Consider the following 25,129-nt stretch of genomic DNA (forward strand, 5'->3'; position numbering starts at 1 on the left):
AAAACGTAACTGCATTTAGTAAATCGAACCTAAATGTCTTAAGTTAATTCAACATTAGTGTGTTAAATTAACTCCACATGATGTAGCATTAAATTAATACACTTTGGTGAGATTTGCTTGGCGGTATTTAGTAATGATCCATTCTCTATTCTTTTTCTCATTTGTTCAACTCAGTTATGTGGGACCAGTTGAAATTAAGTAAATGTAACATTTCATTTCTGAGAGTGTAGCCACACACACCTGCATCTCCAGAGCCTTCCTTTGGTAATAACACCACGAAGAACAACTTGACGTTAATTGGCTCATCATGTCAAGTGTGTTCATGCATAAAGCATTTCTTCTGATGCTTAAAAAAGTACCAGCTTTGGAAAAGGATGACATTGGAGAGGATTGCTTCCTGGATGAGATTTCATGTCTTTTGCATCTGCTTAATCTTTACTGTAACCTACTGTGGTGCTGGAAAGGTCTTAAATACTGTAATAGCAGCATAACTTGTATCCTCTGAGAATCCAAGCCATTTTATTGTGAGTATTTCTATGTACCTCGATTGCAAAGAGTGGTGTTTATATTGTGTTAAGTCAAATTTCACTAATCATCAAGACATTGCTGAGGTTCAATTGGCTTATCAGGGGGCCTTTTCCCCCCTTTGGTCCTCAGGGCTTGCTGGCTCTCAGTCTAATTACCAGAGATAATGGAGGGTGAAGCTAAAAGGCACTGATGGGGTCCAGCAGAAAGTTATTAGGTGTCCTCATTAGTGCTCGACTGAAGTGAAAGGAGGTTTAAGGTCTTATTCTGATCCTGATGGATGGTGTTCCTCTCAGTCTGTCTTTAGCGAGTGATATTCCACAGCGTAGACAGCTAGGCAGAGGCACGGATAGTGAGATACATAAAGAAGGCAGAGTACGTATGTGTGTGTGCATGGTGATGGAATCCAATTTGGCACATGATTTTCTGTATTAATTACAGTAGAAACGTTTACTGGTTAGCATTTCATTTAACGTGGTAACAAATTACTCCTGATTAAGATTAACACCATTACTGCAGTACATCTCAGTTGTACTTTCATGCCTTTGTAAATGGGTAAAAGAAGAGAAAAACAGTAGCACAATCATCAAAGCAATGTATTTCCGTTTTATTGTATTACTCATAGTTGCTCAGACACGTGTATATACAAATACAGATCATTTTTTGTCAAATTTTTTTGTTGTTTATATACTGTAAAAGAGCAGGTTGGAAATATTCCCCCACTGATGGCAAAGTGGGAACGGGGTTCAAAGATGAGGGAAGAAGGACAGCAGGTGGTGTGGTGGAGGTTATACAAGCACAAGAATGGGACAGGACAGGTGCACAAAATGAACAAGTGGCTCATCAGCAAGAGAGGAGCCAATGAAGAGAGGCTTTGCCCTGCAGCACAGAACCTGGATCGATGATAGGCTTTACCCCACTAACAATCCAGTTTAGGATTTGGTGGAGGGGGTACACTAATCCTTGAACTGTGCTCAGGACCAACGTCTACCATGGGGACAAGTGATTCAGGGTTGTTAAAAAGGGAGAGAAAGTGAAGGGCCCTGTTGTAGTCTCTTCGACGCCAGCAGCCGTTCTGTGTAAAAGCACAATGGCAGAAAGCGTCTTGTACACAGACGGAGCTGCCAGGGCAGAGGCTGGAGGGCTAAGGCATGGGAAACACTCTTCGTTGCCAAAGAGGGTTGCCGCTTCCCATTCACTGCGGCAACAGCAAATGAGACACACACACACACACAAACTCTAAGGTCTCACACATTTTTTTCAAACTGAAAAATGTCCACACATTGATGTATACACTTCCAAATGCCTCCTCTTGGGAGAGCAGAAAGAGGATGAATAGTCAGAAGAGACAGACTGCAACTACATGGGATGAATTCAGTAGAATGGGTACAGAAAGAGTCACTCTTAGGAAAGAAAACTAAAAGTTGTTTGTGAACTACAAAATGATCGACCCCCACTTTAACTTCACAACAATGGTTTTGTGTTATGTACATTTGTCATCGGTCACTACATACTTTAATGACATCACTCAAATGGGGATGCAAAAACACACAACATGAAAGTGATCAGAAAATCTAACACGTCTTAAAGGAAAAGAAAATAAGAGCAAAAGAAAACTTTCTTTTTAAAACTGTTTTTTTTTTTTTTTTTTTAACATGTCATCAAGTTCATGCGCATGCCACATAATGAAACTGGCAAGATCCTTCCATTAAAAAGCCAACAGTCAGATCTTTGAGCTGACCAACATGCTTTCAAACACTGAAGGCAAAAAAGTACAAATAAGCCGTCCATTGAGTCCCGAGTGTTTCTTTCCGAGGCAGGATCCTTATGTGAAGAGATGGTGAAGGTTGGTGACTGGTTTGAAACATGTAACAGGTGAGCCACTCATTGGCTAATGTCCCGCCTTCTGCACACTGGTATGTGTACAGCTCCCACAGGGTTCCCCTTCATAATAGCTCAAAGTTTCATTAGGCATTGAGGATCAAAGCACACAATGCATTGTTTGAGGACAGTACACACTCCGCAAAACCCAGAGATAATACCGTATTCATTTTTTTTTTTTAGAAAAGACATAAGAACCAAATTAATACTTTAATATCAAACACTATTTACATCAAGAAGTTTTCCTAATAATAATAATAGTCATAATCATCATCATCATAACAATAATAATAATTATACAGTTTTAACAATGATGTATCTCATTTTTTTCTTTTGTCCTCCAGAAAGGTACAAAACAGATACTAACCTAACACTACATGTTTTATGGTTGACTACCTCAGGATACACAGTATCCAGTTAATAAGTTGATCCTCATTTCCCAGGTTAAGGTGTGTACAGAATAAACCATGGTAATAATAGCAATAATGACAAATAGTAGTATTGGTAATTATAAGAGAGTACAATTGAAGCTGGTTTCTGATAAAAAGTCTAGTGTTAATCTGCTGACAAGCGTCCATTTTGAATCTTAGGCGGTGCTCATTCCCTGTGGTGTTCTCCTGAAAATTAGTACCTCATTAAATGGCCTCATCTCCTATTACCCCCCCATAGCTGAGCTGCTATTCCACTGCAATAGCGTTGTTACTGTAGCGCAAAAAACAAATGGCAAAAGGCAAAGGCAATCTTTCTAGGGAAAAACAGGAAAAAAAGGCAGCGACAAAAATAAAAACAAAGCAAAAACAAAACAGTGCATGCCTTTTGAGACTGAATGGTACTGGACAAATGTTTGTCATTCAATCAGGTGTTTTTTTGCCAATGGTGTTGCATGGATTTCTTGTTGTTTTGTCTTGTTTTATTTTGTTAGGCACTCTAGTCACACTACCTTCGGCTACCTCCCATGTCTTTCTATCTCTCCCTGTGTGTGTGTCTCTCCCTTTAGTTCTTTCTGTCTCCTTCACTCACCAATTCTCTCAAACTGCAAGGTCATTGGTGCTTTAAAACCCCCCACGGTGGAAATCTACACCCCCCTCCCGAGACCCCCCGAGCCTTCCACCATCTATTTTTAATACCAGAAATAACTCCCCTTGCCACAACATGGGGTCCACATGCCTGTCATTTTGAACCTCATTAAAGAGTCACTTAAACCAGTAACACTAGGAGCTGAAGGTGGACATGCAATTGCTCCTGCGCTCCTTTTTCTTGCTTTATTTCTCTCTTTCTGTCCGTCTTTCCAAACCAATTGGTTCCCTATTTCTCACACAAAAACCCAGCTCTGACAGGAAGTCAGTTTCAGCAGAGTTAATTTCTCTATCTGTCCATACTTCATTGAAAGCAAAGAAACAAGTCCCTCCGTTTGTAAAAAAGGCATAATAGCTTTCATTATGCTAACTCACCATGTGCATCTGTGGGAGCTGAAAGAAGCTGAATATCATTAGAACACAGTAAATTCCTTTGAATGTAAGTGCTAACATAAACCTGGCCAGACTAAATGTGGCTGTGGCTCAGGAGGGAGAGCAGGTGGTTCAATCCCCTCCAATCCGCATGCCGAAGTGTCGGTGGGCAAGATACAGAACCCCAATTTGCTCCGTGTGTGTGTGTGTGTGTGTGTGAATGGGTGAGCATTAGAAATACTGTAAAGCGCTATATCGCTCCCGATGAGCAGGTTGGCACCTTGCATGGCAGCCTCTGCCATCAGTGTATAAATGTGTGTGTGAATGTTGGCATGTGTTGTAGCGCTTTGAGTGATTGGTAGACTAGAAAAGCGTTATATAAATGCAGTCCATTTACCAATCTATACTTAACAGAGTTGTGCATTGCCTTGAATTAAATCTTATAGTTCTATAGATCTGCTCTGTTTACACAATGAGTTTTCAACTAATTGGAGCTATGCAGCAGTGTATCAGTAAATGCTGTCCTGTTTGTTGCAATAAGCTAATATTTGATGAGTCAACACTGCTATTATGTTTAAGTGACAAAGTATGGTTTGATTTTAAGTTGTCTTTTCAAAAAAAAACTCCCCCATGACCTCCATTTCTGGATCTCAGACAGTACAAAAATACAAGTATCCAGTGTCTGCAATGTGAAAGATAATGTCGCTGGCAAAGTAAAATAACTTAATGGTTCAGAAAAGAATAAAGTGTTCAATTTAGCTGTAAATCATTTTTTATACAATCACTTTAATGATCAATAGTGAGAGAACAAAAAAAAAAAAAAAAAAAAACGTAGATGCAAATGTTTATAGGAGTGTTAATATTGACTAATACTCAAATGGAACAGAGAGAACAATTGCTTCCCAGCTCAGTAAACATTGCATAAAATGACTGTGACTGTTACCGTGAAATTGTGTGATCAACTTTCAAGATATCGATCCTCGATCTTAATAGCAGTCCGCAAAGTGTCTGGTGAGAAAGTTTTAATTTAGCCGTTTTGTTAGTCAGAGTGAACCAAATGCTTTGAAATTTATTTTATTGAGCAGACCGACATGCTCTTATCAAAGGAGGACAAGAAGAATTTGCCTCATGCTTCCAAAGGTTTTACACTCAGCCTCTAGTAGCTTATCCTCCTATATATTCGAAAGAAAATTGGGCAAGGACACTCTAGAGATCAACGAGCTAAGGTGCATGCCATGTATTTCTCAGTGCTATGGTTTCCAGTCTGACCTCTGCTCAACCTATTCTTCTTCTTTTCCTACATCTTCATCTTTCACTCTGCTCTGAAATGCACTGCCCAGATAATTGAGGCGGAAATCTGCCTCTCATGACCCAGCAGAAAATACTTCATGAAAGGCTTCTTGAGAGGTCTCGGGACAACTACTTATTTGTATATGTACAGTCATTTCTAAGACCTAGTATCTTTACTTTCCTACTGTGTAACGCTGCTACTGAATACAACTTTGTAAAAACCCTACTGCTATTGACTGTTAGTGTGATGAAATTGTATGTATTTATGTATATGTAAGCATGTGTGTATGTGCTGCATGTGTACGGATGTGTGGATAAACGTCAGTGCTGCAATGACATAAATATGATGTAAAGGGGTGTCAAAAGTCACGGGAAAATAAGAATCACTAAGTGTCAAAAAACGGGATTTGGCATCTTAGTTGAAGGTTTAAGAGGGGGAATTGTCTCTCCCACTTCCAACATCAACTTTTTTCACTCACAGACGGAGAAAGACCACTTAAATATTTTTTCTGAAAAAAATAGAGGGTTCCTTGAGAAGCCTGCTCTGATGCCCAATCAAGCAAACACGCTTCACCCAAATCCCGCCCCTTCCCTGCAGCCTCGGGCAGATTCAGGCCACGCTAGGTGTAATTGCCCTCCTGGACAGAGGGAGGCGCTATAAAGTGAAGAGTGCTGCTAGGCAGACCAGCAATAAAGCCAGAAGTTGACTTGTTTTCTGCAGGTGTGGCGCAGCATTTGTCTCGTCACTTCGGGAAGGCTCAGCCGGTTCATGGCTGGTATCGTCTAGAGGGAAAAAAAGAAACAAGGTGAATTGCTATTTTTGATACAAAATGCAAACAGTGCATCACAGAAAACATTATGCGATTAATTTATTTTCGTATGTTTAAATTCGTATTGTATTGTATTATTGTTATTGTATTTGAGACGTCAGTGAATTACGGAGATGTTTGGGCACATGGTCATAACGTTTTGTTCGACATAACAATGACATTTAAAGCCGTAATGGTGGAGTCTGAGTTGCCATATGAACTTCAGTTGCTATATAATGCTTCTTCTCTCATTGTCAGAAACATTTTGAAATTATCTCCCAGGTGATCACTATCTGTGAGCAGCAACATGCATGCTACACCATGGGAAAGTAGCTGCACCATGCAAAGGACAGATAGACAGAAGAGAGGGCCGGACAGTTACATAACTATACCAACGTGTGTGTGTGTGTGTGTGTGTGTGTGTGTGTGTGTGTGGGAGGGGGGTGGACAGGGCAACGGTAAATGATGAATTAATGTTTTAATATCCCTTCTTTGGAGAGCTTAATAGAGGAATGAGCCAAAAGAAGCATGCAAGGTGAGAGGCGGCCATTGTAGATACAGGCAGGATAACATGGTGGGCAGATTAAAAAAATCAGGCAAGAGGAGAGCAGGTGGGCATCAAAAATGTCCAAGGATCTAGCCTTCATGTTTCTGGCCTTGATTATGTGGGCTTGTGTCAAATTTAAATGGCGGTTTATGATATGCTCCTCTGTTGTCAGAATGTAATAGATTTTTAAAACTAATAATATTCATAAAAATCAGTTTTAATCGCTTTTAAATAAGTAATGTCCTATATTTGACAGTTTGTTACATATATATTCCCAGTGGGGTTGTCTTTGTGTTGTTTCAGACCATGGGGTGAGCTGGTGGTGAATGAGACTGCAGCATGTGGGGGATGTGGAGTGTTTCAGTTCAGTGATTGGGTTAGACTTATGTATGAAGACATAAAAATGCTGTGCATTGTGAACACAGAAAATAATCAATGTTGCCCTACAGGAACTCAGTGAGGAGTGAAACAGAAAAATAAAATGTGCCAAATGTATTGTTAAACCATTAGTGTTTGTGTATACAGTGTGTAAGTGTGCACTGGCCACAATAATTGAAACACTCAAGTGACTGATTTAGATGAATTAGGGCAGAATTGTTTTTGTTTTTAAAATAAAAAGGCTGTAATGATATGGAGCACAACATGCTGGTGGAAGTGACTTTTTCTGTTGAATTAATGAAAATGTTTGATAACGGTGTGACAATGTAAAACATGCACATCTATAAGAAACCATCACATATACTGTAGAAACATGTCCTGGATATAATGCATGTATGTGAACATGCAGTTACTTAGTAAAATTACACAAACAGCAATTCACAATATGCAAGCAGCAACAGTAGCATGACACAACTTTTGGTAATCTGAAGAATCACATTAAGAGAAGCATCAAGCAGGGGGACATACAGACCAACAACATAAAAAAGCACAGAACAAGGCACACATGTCTACAGATGTATGGAGATCATACTGAAGAGAATCAAAAAAGCAGGAAGCCATACTAACCTCGTGGTTCTAATGTATTGTCTACTTTGTCGTTTACATCAAAAACGCGGTCATGTACGCCTATAGTTTTCACACAGCTGTCTATAACAGAAAATAGGGAGAATGAAAGATCATTAGAGGTATATGCCAAATAGGTTAGTGACATTTGAAGCCCCCCATCTCAGCCCTGAAATTAAACATCTCAAGCAACAAAGCTCATGGCAACATTCAGATGAGGTATGAAGTGACTTGGATTTCATTTGATGTGATCATCTATCATCCTTTTTCATGTTTTTAATAAAAACATTTTCTTAGCAAGTAAAGCAGTTTTGTGATAAATGAAAGTGGTATGTTGGACAGTGGGCAAAAGGTAATTGAGGAGGTAGTGAGGTAACCAGAGAAGTAGACATAAATTGTTTTGACTTTTCAATCCAAATGTGTACTTCAACAAGCTCTATTACAAAGCTGCTTGTTTCATGCAAACACTTACTTGATGGTCGGACGAAAACTTTGAGCTTCAGGCATGTTTTCCTCCCGTTCTCAGCGATGGTGGAGGCTGAAAAACAGGCAATAGACACGGGTAAAGAGGGTGTTAATATAATACATGTACGATCACATGTGCTCTAGACAAAAACTTAATTTCTCTTTCCTTCATATCAAGGTTTTCATTACTATATTTTTGATAATGAATATATTTTCTTTTCTGTACATAGCTTATTTAGGAAAAAAGCTAGTTAATGTTGTCTCTTAAGTGGATTTTGTAGAGTTAGTCATGGTTCTTGTGCATTTATATCCAGAAAGTATTTACAGATGTGCTAGGGAAATCTCTCTCTTGGGAAAGTAAAGTGCTTTGCCTTAAGTTCAATTGTACTATATTAGATTCTATAACTGGCAGCAGCTTAATTGGCAGCAGGATCAACGAATATCATTCTGACTTGATGCAAAACACTCAAAACTGGAGGATACAGTAATGCTGCACTAATCGTTTTTGTATTTTTTTTTTCTCTATAAAAACCTCAACACTCTTGAAAGGACACAAAGTTCACACAAGGAGGATGTATGTGCCGCATGTGTGTATGGTCTGTGGTTGCTGTCAGGAAATGGATCCCTTCCTGTCAAACCCATGGGGTGTGAATCTCTGAGCTTTAGCTACCATAGTGGTTGTATCACAAACTCTAAAAATATCTTGCGTGGAGAGCGTGTGTGAGTGTGCACGCGTGTGTGTGTGTCTGTGTGTGGTTGACCACTAATGGTGTTGTGGTGAGGCACCAGGTGTTGTCTCCTGTAGACGAGGATAGGGGTCAAACACATGTCAGTTGGAGCACGGTGGGCACGTACTGTGTGCATCCATCATGGCTAGAGACGGTACAGCATTTTAAAAAAATACATTGTTGTCTTGTGTCAAGACCTCATATCAAACTGGGAATAGTGTAGGTTTTTCTCACTATGATGACATATTAATGCTATTTACTGTAAACTAGTTTTCATTTCTATTTTCGCCTCCTCGGCTGCATGGAGACCATATCGTCCGCTAAAGCTGTCTTCCGGGCAACATTTTATGTCCTCTGTGGATCATTCCACAGCATTTCCAAAGGCTATCATTTGGGATCTGTCAACTCCTCTCTACTGAACCTCTACCTAACCCCTCCCTTCCCCTCCCTCTCTCCCAGCTGTGTCACCCTCCCTTCCCGTCTGTCAGCGTGGCTGCATCCATTCATCAGAGCTCAACTGACTTGCTTTATCGTGTGTACAGCACATACACCACTGAATGCGTGCTGTGTCTAGTATTGTTGGCCTACGTCCTCACAGCTAAATCACAGCTTTTACAATTTTCTGATCTTTTCTGTCTGCAGAATGTTTTATACTCAAAAATGTCTCAGGACACATCGCTGCTATCAATGTCCCAGCATCTATTTCATGTTGAGGCAGTTAAAATAGCAGTGAGCTGTCTCTGTAGCCAGGGCATGTTTAAGATAATTGTTGACTTATAACTATGGGAAAGGCTAGGAAAAGATGGAATCTATTCCTTTCTTACATTTTTCATGCTCTCTTCTCCTGATTTACACTGAAATCCAGATGCCAATTTCTTATCAAATGTATACTCTTTCATTTCTGTCTTGCAATGCCCTCTTGAGAGCTCATCAAGCTCTCTCTCTCTCTCTTTCGCTCTCTGGATCCCTCTTGCTTCTTGACCTCGCTGTAACCATTTTTAATGTTGTTGCTTCATCAGCTGTTATCTGTTTCTTAGTCATGTGTCAGTGTGCAAGAGAGGTGACTTGAGATCAGATGCTCTTTTTCACAGTTCAGTTCATATTCAGCAGATGCAAGGAAGTTGAGAGTGGAGAGAGAGAAAGAGAGAGAGAGAGAGCCTTATTATTTCGGTGTGGAGGCAGCCGATGACACACTAATGAACCTTGGCCACCGTCGCTCACCCACTCAGTCACATACACACACCAGTACCCACACAATTTATGTCACTCTTCTTATTGCTCCACTTCTCTTTTCCACCACTACTTTATGCTCCCATTTTCCTAGTGCGCGCATACACAGCCAAGCACACACACACACACACACACACACACACACACGCACGCACACACGCACACCGTCTCCAGATGTCTTATCTTCATCATTGTTGTGGGCAGAGCTGAGTCACAGCCATCGACACCAGCCACTTAGCAAAGGCAGCTGATCATGAGAGAAGTATGGCCCTGATGAAAATGGCAAAGAGCATGTGGGAGTCTCTGTCATGATGACAGTTAGCGAAGCTTATGTGATGTTTATAGATTTGGCCATAACACGCTATCCAACTCCTACACAGGAGAAAATCATGGGCATAAGGTGCAACAGTCAACAGATATGACAATTATGTAGTGATCAAACTAGCTCTCACCAGTTATATAGTACATTGTTTCTGTGGAATTCATTATTTTCACTGAGCAGTTTGCAGCAAGTACAAAGCTAAAAACGCTCAAATCTGTGCTTTTTATGAATACAATATATGACATTGACCAGCCTCACTTTTACATTGCTCTGCCAATGTGAGAAAAGAAAAGTTTAAGTGAACCTGGATGTAGCCACTGTGTTGATGTCAAACATACTGCACATGGTTGAGGTGTGTTGCTGTACATTCTTGACTACAAAGGAAAGATTAAGCTTTGGCTCAACATTCCTTTCTTGGTAGCAGCTCCTCATACTTGGTGTTTGATGAGGATCGCTCCACCCAGGCCCAAACCGTCCACGCCAGCGCCTGTTTATTTTGGATTACCATGCTGCAGAGGGCCAGCTTATTGTTCTTGTAGGCCGTAACATCAACACCTGCTATTCTGGTTCCCATCAAGACCACAGCCTCAACCATCAATCCATCCAGCCTGAGCAAGTGGCTGCTTTGAAGGACAGAGGCCCTGAAAAGATGTCCCCGAGATGGGCGGGAGTGGGGTGAGGGGTGGTGGTAGCGAGGTCGGGTTACTCCTCTGAGCCTTGTCCCCTAGCTGGTAATGGCTGGTCCCCTCAGTACGCTGCATTATGCATCAGCATTAAGGCAAATGGAATGAAGCAGAATCCAATTACGGAAGAACAAACAGGTGGGCTCAGTGCGGCTTAGGCGCAGTATTGTTTCAATCACAGCCCGAGCCAAGCTTTATTGCAACTGTAATGTTATCTGTAAAACACATTTCCTTTGCCTTTCAATTGAAGCTTCAACAGCACATTCCAGACATGAGGACAAAAAACCATGTGTCTGGGCTGATAGGAAACTCATAGCAAAGTTTACATTGGCTAAATACCATAGATAATATCATGGTAGGATATTGATTTCTTTTCCATAATTTAGGAGGCATATTGGCTCAGCTATAGCAAAATACTCCAGGGTGAGTTAATCAAACTGCTAAAAAAAGGCTTTGTTTGTTATGTTTTTACATCCAATGTCATACAGGGTATTCTTATTGTCAGTGAACCTTTGCCAAGGTTCTGACATTTGGCAGTATCAACACAACCGCAAGGCCTAATGCAATATTGCAGATTAGTAAGCAATATGGCACAGATGGCTTAAAATCATTTGTAGAGTGAAAGTTTCATGTTTCTCGTTTTGACAACAGTTTAAGATTCCCCTGTCTGTGGTGCCGCACAACAGTATCAGTAAACAATCCACTGAGACTTCTTGTCCCACATGTCCACCAGTCTAAACATGCTGCGCCAACAAACCATCAACATTTTAAAAGAGCATTTTTCAGCAAAGCATTCTTTTGATTTCAGCTTTAAAAAAGTCAATCCTGTGACATGTGAACATGGAATAGCATCACGTTACCATGTCTCTAGTCTGCATCTTGCTTTAATAGTGATCCCTGCTTATTTGTTTATTGCTATTGATATTTATAAACACAGAATGTGCAGTGAGAATGTGCGCACCTCATGTATTCTTTAGACCATGTGTACAAATGTTTTTCTAAAGTGATCTGAGGGTGAAGTGATGTGGCGGAGATGAAATAAAAGGTGAGAGATGGAATCTTTTAGTAAAACGTTGTTTAAGGTTGATAACCAACTGCACTGATTGTGTGATTTGTGTGTGTGTGTTTACACAGAGATTTGTGAAATGCAAACCAAAGGCACATTTATAAACATAACATTGATTAATTGTATCATTCTTTTAATTTACATAGGAGTCCACATTTTATTTTGCTCTTAATATTCTTTTTATTTTATCCTTAGTTGTGTTGCACCTTGTTAAGTCAGTTTAGATTTGAGTGCTACAAACTAATCACTGATTACTTTCTGAGATGTCCCTGCCAACGATAGTTTACAGGTTCATGTGATGAATTAATGATATGGATGGTATAAAGAGTCACACAGCCATGCATAATGACAGCTGTTCTGCCTGTAGGGGAACCTTGCCGGTGCAACACAATCGGTGAAACTGCACTTCCTCTTTCCTGTTTGTTTCAATGACAGGTGTAAAGACTGGAGGAGCAGGCGGTGTACCGATATGAAAACGGCTGGTTCAGGGTGTGTCTTCATCCATATATGGCTCATTGTGGGAGAGGAAATGAGGCTCGTGCACATGTGCCAAGTTCCCAATGACTGAGATTTATAAAACAGAACCATGCGTACGCACGGCTTCATAAATCTGACAAAAAGAATGCATATGCATATTTCTGGCTTTGTGCATACACGCAGTTCTAGTCATGAATCTACAAAGAGTTTTATGTATCTGGCCCCAAGAGTTCACATAAACCACTGTCCAGAGGAGAGGACAGAAACAGACAATACTTACTTTCCAGGCCCTTTGTGCCTTCTTCTACACACATTTCCATCTAGCCAATTAGACAGCTTGCAGCCAGAAGACATTTCTTCTATACTGTGTACAAAAATCACTGCTGGGATTCATTAACACTTGTCCTTCGATCTCAGGGTGTGGGCGCAGTCAAAAGAGGACAATGCTGAACTAAATACACATAAGAAAACCTTGAATTCAAAAGACTCAAGCAAGTTTCAGACAGGGAGAGACTGAGAAAATATTTAAATGACCCTTCCAATAGGTAATATCAACTGTTCCACCGTCCAAGATAATCTCTTTAATGCCTTCAATAGCACACACATACAGTATGAACCCATGTGCAATAAGATTTTTTCTATGTGTGCACAGTTACCCACAAATGTCTTTCATGAAATGTCCTTCCCACATTCAACCGGTTACAAAGCAGCATACTTCTTTACAGATACAAACAAAAAGAGGAAAAATAAAAAGGATAAAACAACTTAAAACTTCAGAGCAGCACATAGAATAGAAACTATGTGCATGTGCATGTGTATGTTTGTCAGCATGCAGAAAATGTTTGCGTGTAAGAAGATGGAAGAGACTATCCACTGAAGAGGCCCATTAACCAGATGCTACTACAGCGAACACACAATAGGAGGGAATGAAGGAACAGGAGGAGCAAGACTTGGATTCAGGCAGCAGAGGGACCATAAACTCTTCCCCCCCGGTGATAGCTGGCCTTTTGCTCTTTCCTTGCATCTTTCAACCTCCACAAAAAGAGAACCAAAGTCATCTCTCATGCCACTTGCGCTGAGGTGATGAGGTCATAAGCAATGAGGAAAAGAGTGAGAGAAAAAGGAAGCAATGAGTTGAGTGGAGAAAGTGAATTAAAATCAATAATGCCTAATTATACACTGCACTAGTTTCCTCACGCCATTGTATATCAATGTTATAGTGTGGAGGATAAAAATATTTCCCTTTGCTATTATGTCAATGTACGTCAAGTGTCATAATTTTGTGAAAGACCACATAATGATGCTCCAACAAATTACTCTGTCTTCTTGAAAATGAAAAGCGAGTGAATGAAAGTCTGAAAACGCTTGAAATGCATTCAAGTTATTCATATCTTCATACTCAAATTACAATGAACTTGGTGATTTATTCATTTAAGGGGGAGTTTGGCTTTTAAAAGGAGCCACAGAATAATAAATCACAGTACATAATAATGTTTCATTACTGCACTTAGTGTATCGCAAAGAATCATAATAATATTGTTATGGCCTTGGTATCCACCCACTAATAAACGTGTGTGCGCGGGTGTGTGTCCACACAAATGTGTATATTGCAAGAGAGGAAGAATGAAAAAGAACAAATAAATCAACAATAACCAATTAAATATAATGACTAATGGACTGAGTTAATAATGTATGTGTTAATGGCCCAGGATAACATGTCCTTGTCTTTGTAATACTGAATCATAATCAGCTCCTGAAGACGGCTGCTAGATGTATGAATCATAATAGGCAGAGAAAGAAAGCTCATGCCCTTTGAATCGCAGCTCTCGGCTGCCCTACTTTCATCTGATCTCTTGGCTTTTCACAGCCTTTCTGTTTTGTGCCAGACAAAGTGATGACTACTTTATTGGCGGTCAAACTCAAATAACTTGATTAGATACTTTTCTCCCTCACCCCGCTTTCTTCGGGCTGTCAACAAGTGTGCCATGACTTAGCTCATGCTCTATTATTAGCCAAGTCTGGCCAATGGGCTAGCTCGCTGGTTGACTGTTTTCAGTTTATTTTTGAAAGGAGACCCTTGAAACTCAAATGAGCTTGTCATGGCCAGACCTAAAACAGTGTTTGGTTCTGTAATTGGATCTTCTCAGGAGCCAGTAGACTGAACTGATTGATTTGTTACCATTTTCAAACGTGTGCATGAGTGTGTGTTTGATATGCATATACAGATGGTTGACAAATGAAAGGAAAAACCAACACAGAGTGTCTCAGTAAGGTGAAGGGCCACCATGAGCCTTGAGAACACTACAGGAGTGATGGAACATGATTTTTCCGATACTTATTCCCTCATTTGGCGTTTTATGGAGTGTTGTCTTGCATATGTGTTCTAGTAGATTGAAATCTCATGATGTGTATGTAATCTGTGTTATTCAGCTTTTTTCCCCTTTCCCTCGTGACTGGCCCTTACATGTGCATGTACTGTGTATGTGTGTATGTGTGTGTGTGTGTGTATATAACATGCAATCTGAAGGGGAGAAAACACAAAGCTGATGGTTATCTGGTGCAAAAGAGAGACAGGGAGAGTTAGTTAGGGAGTACTGTCATCCAAATAGAAAGATGAGATGAAAAGGGAAGACAAGAAATGATGTAGAAATCAGGGGAGAGGGAGGTGGTGGAATGTCTATCCATCTATCAGGATTATCATAATGCATTCCAGACAGCATGCATCTGTGTGGCTTCTCTGTAAGTCTGCTCATACATATTGTACATGAGCGTATCCGTGTGAGCATGTACGTGTGTAGCTTGCTGTCACATTACTCTATGTTGTCGGATCATTTCTGAATGCTGATGACAGGGTTGATTTTTCATGTGAATGGATGAAAGGGGCTGAGTTATGATGGTGTCCATATGCAGGTCCCCTCCTTGTATCACAAATGGAACAGCACCAGCTCTTTGTCATTATTACTAACCCTCCCATAGCTCCACCAAAATACAGACTCTATACTCCGTCCCCTGCCTCTATTTCATTTGTCCATTAATGTCATTTTCCTGATGCTGCCTGCTCCACTATCTCTACTCCTTTCTCCTCTCGAGAGCTGCTTGAAGGAGCTTGGTGCATCACAGGATTTATGATCAATCACAAGACAGCAAGTCCACGTCTTGGAGAATCCGTCTGAGCTCTGTGTGTGAGTAGCAGTCCACTAAAGCTGAATAAGACCTCATGATATCGTGGAAAAAAAAAGCCTTATGCATATCAAAAGGTTTTCTTGCGTGTTAGCTTGGTATTTATGATCAATCTTGTGTTGCATTTTGCATACTGGCCTACGGGCATCTGCAGAGTGATTGAAGTCTCAGCAAATGCTTTTCATTTTGTAATCTAACATGGGTAGAATCATCGCCCACCCTCCGGGTTTTGTTGGCAATTTTAGCAAGTTCTTCATTTGATATCAGCCACAGACTCTCCTCAGGACTCTGTGTAACTGTAATATCATCCTTTCCTGCAGTGTCAGAGCCAGAAATATCTATAAAATAACTCCAACCACAAGTGAGACAAAAAGCTGTTATTGATTGCGTTTTCCGTGAGCAGCATTACCAGTCTATGTAGGTGAACAAGTCAGACGACAAGAAAACGCCATTTCTGCCACCACTCTGCTACTGCATGAACACACCAAGTGGTTTCCTATTTGCCACACATCTTACACGCCTAAAAACACCATAACACTGCTCAGTCATCTCTTGCAGAGAGCTGCCACCGATATTGGATTTCTGCCCTTTTCAGATTAAAATCACTCAAATACAAGATTGTGGATTCTGTCCATATTATAAAAAAAAAGCTTCCATCAGCATTCTGCAAGATGGGTTTCACTTAAACCATGAATGAACTGTGAACTCTGACCCGAGAAGAGCTCCTACTGTCCTCGCTTATCCCCTCTGGTTGTCAAAGAAGCAGACACTTCCGAGCTGCAACTCGCTCGCTACTAATACTGCGTTTTGCTGAATTGCTTGCATATGTGGCCACCATTAGATTACCCTCCGCATCTCTCTGAATCTGTAAATTTTACATCTTCATTGTATTCCTCTGTTAATTCTTTCTCTCTCAGCCACCCTTGTCAGTCTGTCTTGTGTTGACCTGTAGAGAAAACACAGCTGGTTGTTGCCTGCAAAAGGATGACTGATTCCAGCTTTCTTCTTGTCTACAATTACCTGCCTCAGACAGAGAGAAGAGGCTGATGCTAACAAAATTGAAGAATTATGACCGCCATTTGAGTAAATTCCCTCTGTCCTGCTGGCGTTGATTAAGCTGTTTCTGTTGTTGGAGCAGATGACAGCAGAACCCTGTCTCCTTGCTCTAATTTTATCAGAGATGCAACAAATCAACTCTCGACCCGCATCAAACTCATAGGGCGAAAACACCATTAACGGGCATTTTCTCCGCAGGAATATGATTTGACATCTTAATTTTCATCTACAAACAAGAAAGCTAATCAATCACGTCACTGTGGGCTGATTTTTCATCCCACATTCCCTCAGGTCATTTGGTTTCAGAAAGAAATTAGAAACGAGGAAAAGATTAATATTCTGATACTCTGTATGAGCCCTGTTTTATATATAAGATCGCTGCCGTTCTGTATGTAGTAAAACACTGGTTACTCTAAATGAATACTAGTGTGATATCTATGAAATAAAGATTTTTTTACAGCAGTGCTATAAAACCAAAGGAAGACTGTAGTTTATGAATTTCCTAGATGATGTACTGCTATCTCTCAAGTACATAAGCATATTCACAGTAACTGAAACTAACCTCTACCTCACATGCTTATGGATAGTGACCTCTGCCTCAGGACACATTGACATTTCTGTCTAGTGCAGGTGTGCATAGCCTGCTTCAGCAGGTAATGATGCATGCGATTTTCTCTGTTAGCTATGCTACACTACGCACTCACACAATGTAGGCAAATGGGCTACAAGGGCAAAGTCTGACCACTTCCTTTGTGCTGAACTGCAGATATCATCATACCTTATACAGTAGAAATGTCTTCGCTTTGTTGAAGCTAGTTGTAGTCACTGTCTGTAGTGTAATGTCCACACGGATAGGCAGTGAATTCGAAAATTTGACTTATTAGAGACCTCACATCAGTAAAAATTAATAAGTCACTAAATATTTAAAGAATTATGAAATTAATCAGTCACTAATTACTGTTTGAAATTCATTATTTAGATATTTGGCCAGGGGTACTTTAACATTGCTGTGCACAGTAAGAGATGGTAAGATGAACATTTTATGATCCTCATAGAAAAACTGGGTACATTCAGGTTGCACACGAGAGCAGGAAGGGTCATGTAGGACATTTGATCAAGTAATTGCAGTAATTTAACTGCAAGTAATCACAACATGTAGAACTAAGTTGACTTTTGCCTCAACATAGAAATAAACCACAAAATATTGAGACAACTGATACTGAATAGTGTCCCTAAAAAGATTGCAGCATGAGCCTAGTGGTAGAGCATAATCAAAGTTTACTCACAGCTGCACAGCACATTGATAACCTCAAATTTGACAACAGAGTATGTTATTCTCATTAGCAACAGTAATGAGACTGGATATCATCACAAGGTAGCTGGCAAACCGTTGTCACAATAACAGTCTTAAAGTTAAATATCAACAAGACTGTTTCATAGTTCAATAGGCATCCACATCTCAGAAATCAACCTGGACGCATAACATTGATTATTATTAAAAAGAGTTAAGTAACACCTTCACTTCATTAAGCAAGTATGGTGTTATAAGACACTGACAAACTTCTGGCACTATACCACTGCAAATGTTCCAGCAGGAGGAATTTGAGTACTTTATGGCAGCAAGACTGAGAGGAAATGACAACACTAAAGGTTGTTGAAACTGCACAATAACTCATCTGCCCAACACTGTCTTTGCTACAGTAATAACATGCATGGAATCCTGTCAGACTTATTGTTCCAGGAAACAGACACTGTTACTGTTACTATCTTAGGTCTGACTGAATACTGTAAGCTCTGACTGAGGTTGCCCAGTAGCTGTCATTGAAAAAGGTTATTTGCCTCCATGTACAATACACTTTATTAGGGCCCGAGCACCGACCGGTGCGAAGCCCTATTGAAACTGAAGGAGTTATTATTATTATTATTATTATTATTATTATTCCTCCGAAACAAACGCATTTTTGAGGGCCTAAACATGCACGAAAACTCATGAAAATTTGCACAGATGTCAGGACTGGCGAAAATTGCGATATTTTATGGGTCTCGAAATAAAGCGGGACAAAATGGCTCGACAGCGCCACCTAGAATTGACCCCCTCGATACAGATTGTCGTAGGAGAACGAAATTCGGTATGCATATGTATCATGACCAGACGCACCAAAAAGTCCCAAGGACACATAGCCTAACTCCAACAGGAAGTCGGCCATTTTGTATCAAAGTTGAAATTTTGTCATTTCCAGCCCGCATACTTTAACGAACTCCTCCTAGAGATTTGACCCCAGGACTTTCAAATTCGGTCCGTATCATCTACAGGCATAGGAGATTAAAAGTTATTAAAACAATTCTCATTAGTCTTTCCTAGGGGGCGTGGCTGGGCGGCGAATTTCGATCCTTCGCCATGAAAAATGAAACGGCTATAACTCCGGCATACATGATCCTAAGAGAGCCAAACCTTTTGTGCTTCATAAGAGTCCCGCCCTGAACGGGTCCATGTGACAATACAGGATATGAGTCATAGCGCCACCTCCTGGCAACAGGAAGTTACATGTTTTACGCTCTGACGCCCTGTGGGCAGCACGGTGATGGAATCCAGCTGAAATTTACAGAGAATAGCCTCAAGACCTTGGAGATCTTATATTATGAAGTTGGTGACCCTTCGTCGAAAGGTGTTGCCATGGCGACGCGGCGAATTTCGATGTGACGCCATGAAATTTCAATGCCTTATAACTTGACTCCACGTGGTCTGATCTTTTCCAAATTTCATATGCTTGTTAAGAGTCCCGATCTGAACACATGTTCAGTCTCATATTTAGCCAAAGTCATAGCGCCACCTACTGGCAACAGGAAGTATCATGCGTCGTACTTTGTCTAATTACTCCTAGGAAATTTGGCTGATGCACCTGAAATTAAGTCAGCTAATAAACAAGACCTTGGTGATGCTACATTTGGCAGCTCATGACCCAAAACTGAATGCTGTTACCATGGCGACACATCCTTCGCCATGAAATACGATACTGTTTTTCAGGGAGAAGGGATTGCTCTACAGTCATGAAACTTGACACACATGTCTAGAGTGATGTCAGCTAAAATCCTATGTGGTCACTTTGAATGGGCGTGGCAAAATGGCTCAACAGCGCCCCCTTTAAAAAATGAAACGGCTATAACTCCGGCATACATGATCCTAAGAGAGCCAAACCTTTTGTGCTTCATAAGAGTCCCGCCCTGAACGGGTCCATGTGACAATACAGGATATGAGTCATAGCGCCACCTCCTGGCAACAGGAAGTTACATGTTTTACGCTCTGACGCCCTGTGGGCAGCACGGTGATGGAATCCAGCTGAAATTTACTGAGAATAGCCTCAAGACCTTGGAGATCTTATATTATGAAGTTGGTGACCCTTCGTCGAAAGGTGTTGCCATGGCGACGCGGCGAATTTCGATGTGACGCCATGAAATTTCAATGCCTTATAACTTGACTCCACGTGGTCTGATCTTTTCCAAATTTCATATGCTTGTTAAGAGTCCCAATCTGAACACATGTTCAGTCTCATATTTAGCCAAAGTCATAGCGCCACCTACTGGCAACAGGAAGTATCATACGTCGTACTTTGTCTAATTACTCCTAGGAAATTTGGCTGATGCACCTGAAATTAAGTCAGCTAATAAACAAGACCTTGGTGATGCTACATTTGGCAGCTCATGACCCAAAACTGAATGCTGTTACCATGGCGACACATCCTTCGCCATGAAATATGATACTGTTTTTCAGGGAGAAGGGATTGCTCTACAGTCATGAAACTTGACACACATGTCTAGAGTGATGTCAGCTAAAATCCTATGTGGTCGCTTTGAATGGGCGTGGCAAAATGGCTCAACAGCGCCCCCTTTAAAATTTCAAAATTGCAGCCCCGCCTTCCAGATTAACGTAGAAAGATGAAATTCACAGGGCACATGTATAATGTCAACACGCACAAAAAAGTCTGTTGATGCCTTATTGTAAGTCGAACAGGAAGTCGGCCATCTTGAAAAAAATGGTACATTTTCGCCTTTTCTTGGCCATTTCGCATACCTTGTATTTTAAAGAACTCCTCCTACAGAATCCATGGTAAGGACTTAAAAATCAGTGTGTGTCATCTAGACTAGTGTATGATCATGATGGTTTGGCCGTGGCGTGGCGTTGAGTTTTGATGTTTCGCCATGACAGAGGAAATTGATATAACTTGAGTGTACACGGTTGGATCTGCCTCAAACTTTACACAACAAGTCACTGACAAAAGCCCTTCGACTGAGCGTCACTTCGACATGCGCTGGGGTGCGAGGGCCCGATCATCGCTGCTTGCAGCTTTAATTTTATCATTATTATTAGTCAAGATTAGCAGTGACAGATTCAGCATCTTACGCAAACACTTTGGTAGGACAGATTCTTGACAAGCATCCTTTCATAAAGGGGCTATTTTTCTTCTTGCAACATCAATGCAATGCAGGTGACACAGATGATGGCTTGATTACCAAATTATGTGATTATCTTGCAGAATGCCGTGATGTTTAGAAATGTATGAGAAATGGTTTTCAACCCAGTATTTCTGTTTGGCCCCTGATGAAGGCGTAAGTCGAAATGTTGGGCTTTGATTCAGCACAGTGCTGTTGAAATAAAGAAGTTGTTGATGAAACAAACAAGTCTGTGTGTGGTCCTCCTCCTTCAACTTCTCGCAGCAGTAGTGCTAGTGTATTGTGCCAATTTTAAATAAAATATTCTTGATATTTTAGTTTTAAATTATTTCAGCGTGTTCTTTATTGGTTTTTTTTGCCACCTAGTTGGCAGATGATGCGATGTTATACATTGTTTTGTTAACTCATTAGTCATAAGAACTTAAAAAGATGATATATGTAAATGCTTTCTGGTGTGGCTTTGCACATTTATACAGTATGTGGGATAAGTCGTGATGAAAGAAGAGATCATTGCTTAAAGGCTCCATGAAACGGAAGTCTTTAGCTTCTGTATTGTGACATATTTCTCAGTGAAACAGAATATTTGAGCGGTGTACAGTTACAAAAAGTATTTAAATCAAATCTTTTGCTTTGGATTGGATTGCTAAAAAGTGAGCAGGGCTTAGAGTTCAGCTCAATACAGAGCTACAGAGAGAAACGGAGCTACAGAGGACTGTTGGCTCCACACACACCTCCCTCACCTGTTGTTAGATCAGGAGGAGGACGAGGGAGAGATGAATGAATTAGACCTCAGCAGCCACATTGTTTTGGAAATGAAAACAAAGTTTTTGCCCAATGATATCCAAACACACATCTCTTCTTTTTTCTCTCCATATTGCTCTGTTAGCCTCTACGACCCACAAACAGCGAAGTGCAGTTTTATATGACCGGTGTGGCTAGCTACTTGCCAAAAGTCACATTTGACTGGATGAACTTTTGTAAACACTCCTGAGTGTAGGATGAGTCATTAAACATTTGAAACCGTTTTACAAGAGGAGAAAAGACAGGGAGTTTGATGTAAAAATACTCTGATACTGATTTTTTGACATATATTTGGCATATAATGAGATAAATGAACAATTAACACAGGGACACAGGATTAAAACTGGGAAAATGTATTTTTCATTTCATGGGGCCTTTAAGCAGACAGACACTTTACCAAATGGAGGGGATAAAGGAGCACAGATTACAAAGGAATATTTTCATCATCGAATTGGAGTGATTTTAAGAGTGGATGAACACTTTTGAAACAAATTGCAGGAAAGTTTTACCAACAGTTGGCCTGTAACTGTGCATGCAAGCTTACAGTACACACGCACAATAGAACTTGAGAAATCTTCCTGAAAAGTTTACTTAAACTCAGATGACCCTAAATTGTTGCAGTTCACACCAATGAGTGTACAAATAAGATTAGAGAAGATTTTCAGTTGCAATGACATTCAGTTTTACTCTTTTAAAAAGATTAGAGATAAATCAAGCCTGAGCCAATGTTTTTTAATTTATTTCTCTCACCATCTTAACTCCTGAATATTTATAATAATAGTATGTTAAGCCAAAATGCAATCCCCAAGAGAATTTCAGCAATTAGGTTATACTCTTCTGAAAAATTCCCTGTTGTGGTTTAACTTCCCAGCCTGTTTGCTTATTTCTCAGTTAGAAAGTTGTATTCATCACCAAATTCTTAAGATTAAAGAAGAATAAAAATGATGCAAGCCACTGCAACCTGAAAGGCCTTGTATGTTTCTACTTCTAGGGCATGAGGAAGACTTCCTGATGATGGTGATGATGATAATGATAGTAGAGACAGAAACCGATGTTGTAGATGAATTGGCAGGTGTAGTAATGTAACTACCTCTCAGCCTCTCTCAGTCTCTCCCCTTAAGCTCTACATTCTGTCCACTAAAGAGACTCTCCAATCCATCAGCAGCCATCTCCCCCTGCTTCGTATGGACATTCAGGCTGGACACAATGGCAGTGGGAAATCACATGTCAGATGACTTCATGGTAGATGACTTTAATATCCGCCACAGTAGCCAGAGAGGCTATATGCTAGAATCATTCAATAGCCAATGAAGCCGCGGGCCACTAAACCAATATGGCATGCTACACCAGAATGGATGTGTTCCATGGAAGCCCTGTCGGTTGCAGTGTAATTTAATCTAGCCCTTAGGACAAGCATCTCTCAACAGGAATGGAAAAAAAGAAAATGTTAGAAATAGAGACTTGAGGGAGTGTAGTCTCATTTAGTATGACTGTCAATGCAAATTGGCTATAAAAACAAAGGAAAATCTGGTTATTTTTTAAACAGCCAAATAGCCAAACACTTGGTTGTTGAAAGGCCTTTGGATTTCAGGCGATTTGTTTTGTGGACAAGCTTGAGAAAGAAGAACGTTTAGTCACCAAGGCAACAACGGCTAACTTTTCTGTTTTGTTTTTTTTAGGCCCGCACTCTACTGTGTAATGGAGCAGGGAAAGAGAACGAAACACATGAAAAGTATAAAAGACAGAAGTCTTGGCTGACTGTTAGGTTAACTGCTTCATAAAAAGGTGCCAATTTAGAAAACAGATTTCAGGGTGTATAGACCTCTTAGCACGGCTCAGCTGACTCTATCAACGGCGTCTCTTAAAGTGGCAGAAAACACAAAGAAATGGGGTTTGACAGCTATCTAGAGCTGCATTAACACCACAGGCTAAATTTTCCAGATAAACAGATATAGTAAAACTAGAAGTGTTCAAGTGGAGAGTGTTAACTGTTAAAACGGACACCCCCTCGCTCAGAAGGAATTTATAGATCTTTTCTCATACATTCGCTCAAAAAATGCACAAAACCCTTAACCTTTTCCTTCAACAGCTGAAGCAATAATGCATACACCATGATATGATACTAATGCCACCCATATGAGAACATAACTGTGCTTCCAATTTTCTAATATCAGCGTATCCCTGTGACAAATGTGTTTTGAGCAAGTGGCGGTGACTGCGCCTACTGACAGTGACTCCTCCATCTCCCATGTGCGTGTAGTCTGTAGTGGGAGGACGAATTCAACTCAATTCCACTCTATCACCTTGCTTTGATAAAACCTAATTTCCCAGGGGCTTTAACTTCAGATGAACTCAGTTAGACTCAGTTCCTATGCCAAGAAGCAGACAACTTAACATCTAACACGAGATGAATAGGAGCATAACAAAATGCGGAGAGGAGGGTACTCCTTTTTTGAAGGATACAGTATTGTGCAGCAGGGGAAGTAAGCTATAACTTTCAAACTGTCTCAATTTAACTCCCCATGAATTCCATTGCCATTTTAGGGAAGAGTTTTCCACGAGCGAGGAGAGCAGTGTGAAAAGCTCAGCTGCAAGCAGAACATGAAAGCGTCTACTCAGATCACTGTAATGCCACTCTCAAAGCTCTGTAGTAAAGTTGTGAAAATAAGGGTGAGGAACAGTGTGTGTGTGTGTGTGTGTGTGTGTGTGTGTGTGTGTGTGTGTGTGTGTGTGTGTGTGTGTGTCTGGCTCTGTAGTATTAAAATCAAACTCAGCATCAGAAAATGTAATTGTCCATTTTAAAGTGGTGGAAATATGTCTTTGACATGGCTCATACAGTACATATAGAATAAAAACATGGGCCAGGAAAGGGCCATCCAGGTTTGTAATCCATGACAAGTAAGGCTATAATTTATATGGCTTCATTTTTTAAATTTGTTTTTCTGTGCACACTTGTGGGTTTTTGTGCAGCTTTTAGAAACATATCACACATTGTAGTACTCTATTATTTTAGCAGTAGTGCAGCTCCATGATATTGGTATGTTATACTTTTCGTTCACTCCGTCGTATCTACAGACAGGTGACAAATTAAAGGAAATGCCTGAAAAAATAAGTGGAAAACCTTATTCTGGCATAGTTTGTCCCCTTAAAAGGTAGGTTCACTGCAAATC

General features: G+C 40.4%; 1 protein-coding gene and 1 long non-coding RNA gene across 3 annotated transcripts in view; one reads left to right on the plus strand and one right to left on the minus strand.

Moving 5' to 3' along the window:
* Positions 1-1,111: 1,111 nt before the first annotated feature.
* Positions 1,112-25,129, minus strand: part of efna5b (ephrin-A5b) — a 103,123-nt gene continuing 79,105 nt past the window's right edge. The window contains exons 3-5 of one of the 2 annotated variants that reach the window (XM_044374707.1): positions 7,975-8,040; positions 7,506-7,586; positions 1,112-5,927 (exon numbers count right to left, since the gene is read on the minus strand). In XM_044374707.1, the coding sequence (XP_044230642.1) occupies positions 5,800-5,927; positions 7,506-7,586; positions 7,975-8,040 (275 nt within the window). In that variant the 3' untranslated portion in view covers positions 1,112-5,799. The remainder of the gene's footprint in view (positions 5,928-7,505; positions 7,587-7,974; positions 8,041-25,129) is intronic. The other variant, XM_044374714.1, reaches the window with a different exon arrangement.
* On the plus strand, positions 3,992-24,682 carry LOC122998106. Its single transcript, XR_006407338.1, has 3 exons — positions 3,992-4,050; positions 8,029-8,033; positions 24,641-24,682. It is a non-coding gene; the product is annotated as an uncharacterized LOC122998106 (long non-coding RNA).

Source organism: Thunnus albacares, chromosome 2, assembly GCF_914725855.1.
Source record: "Thunnus albacares chromosome 2, fThuAlb1.1, whole genome shotgun sequence".
Lineage (NCBI taxonomy): Eukaryota > Metazoa > Chordata > Actinopteri > Scombriformes > Scombridae > Thunnus > Thunnus albacares.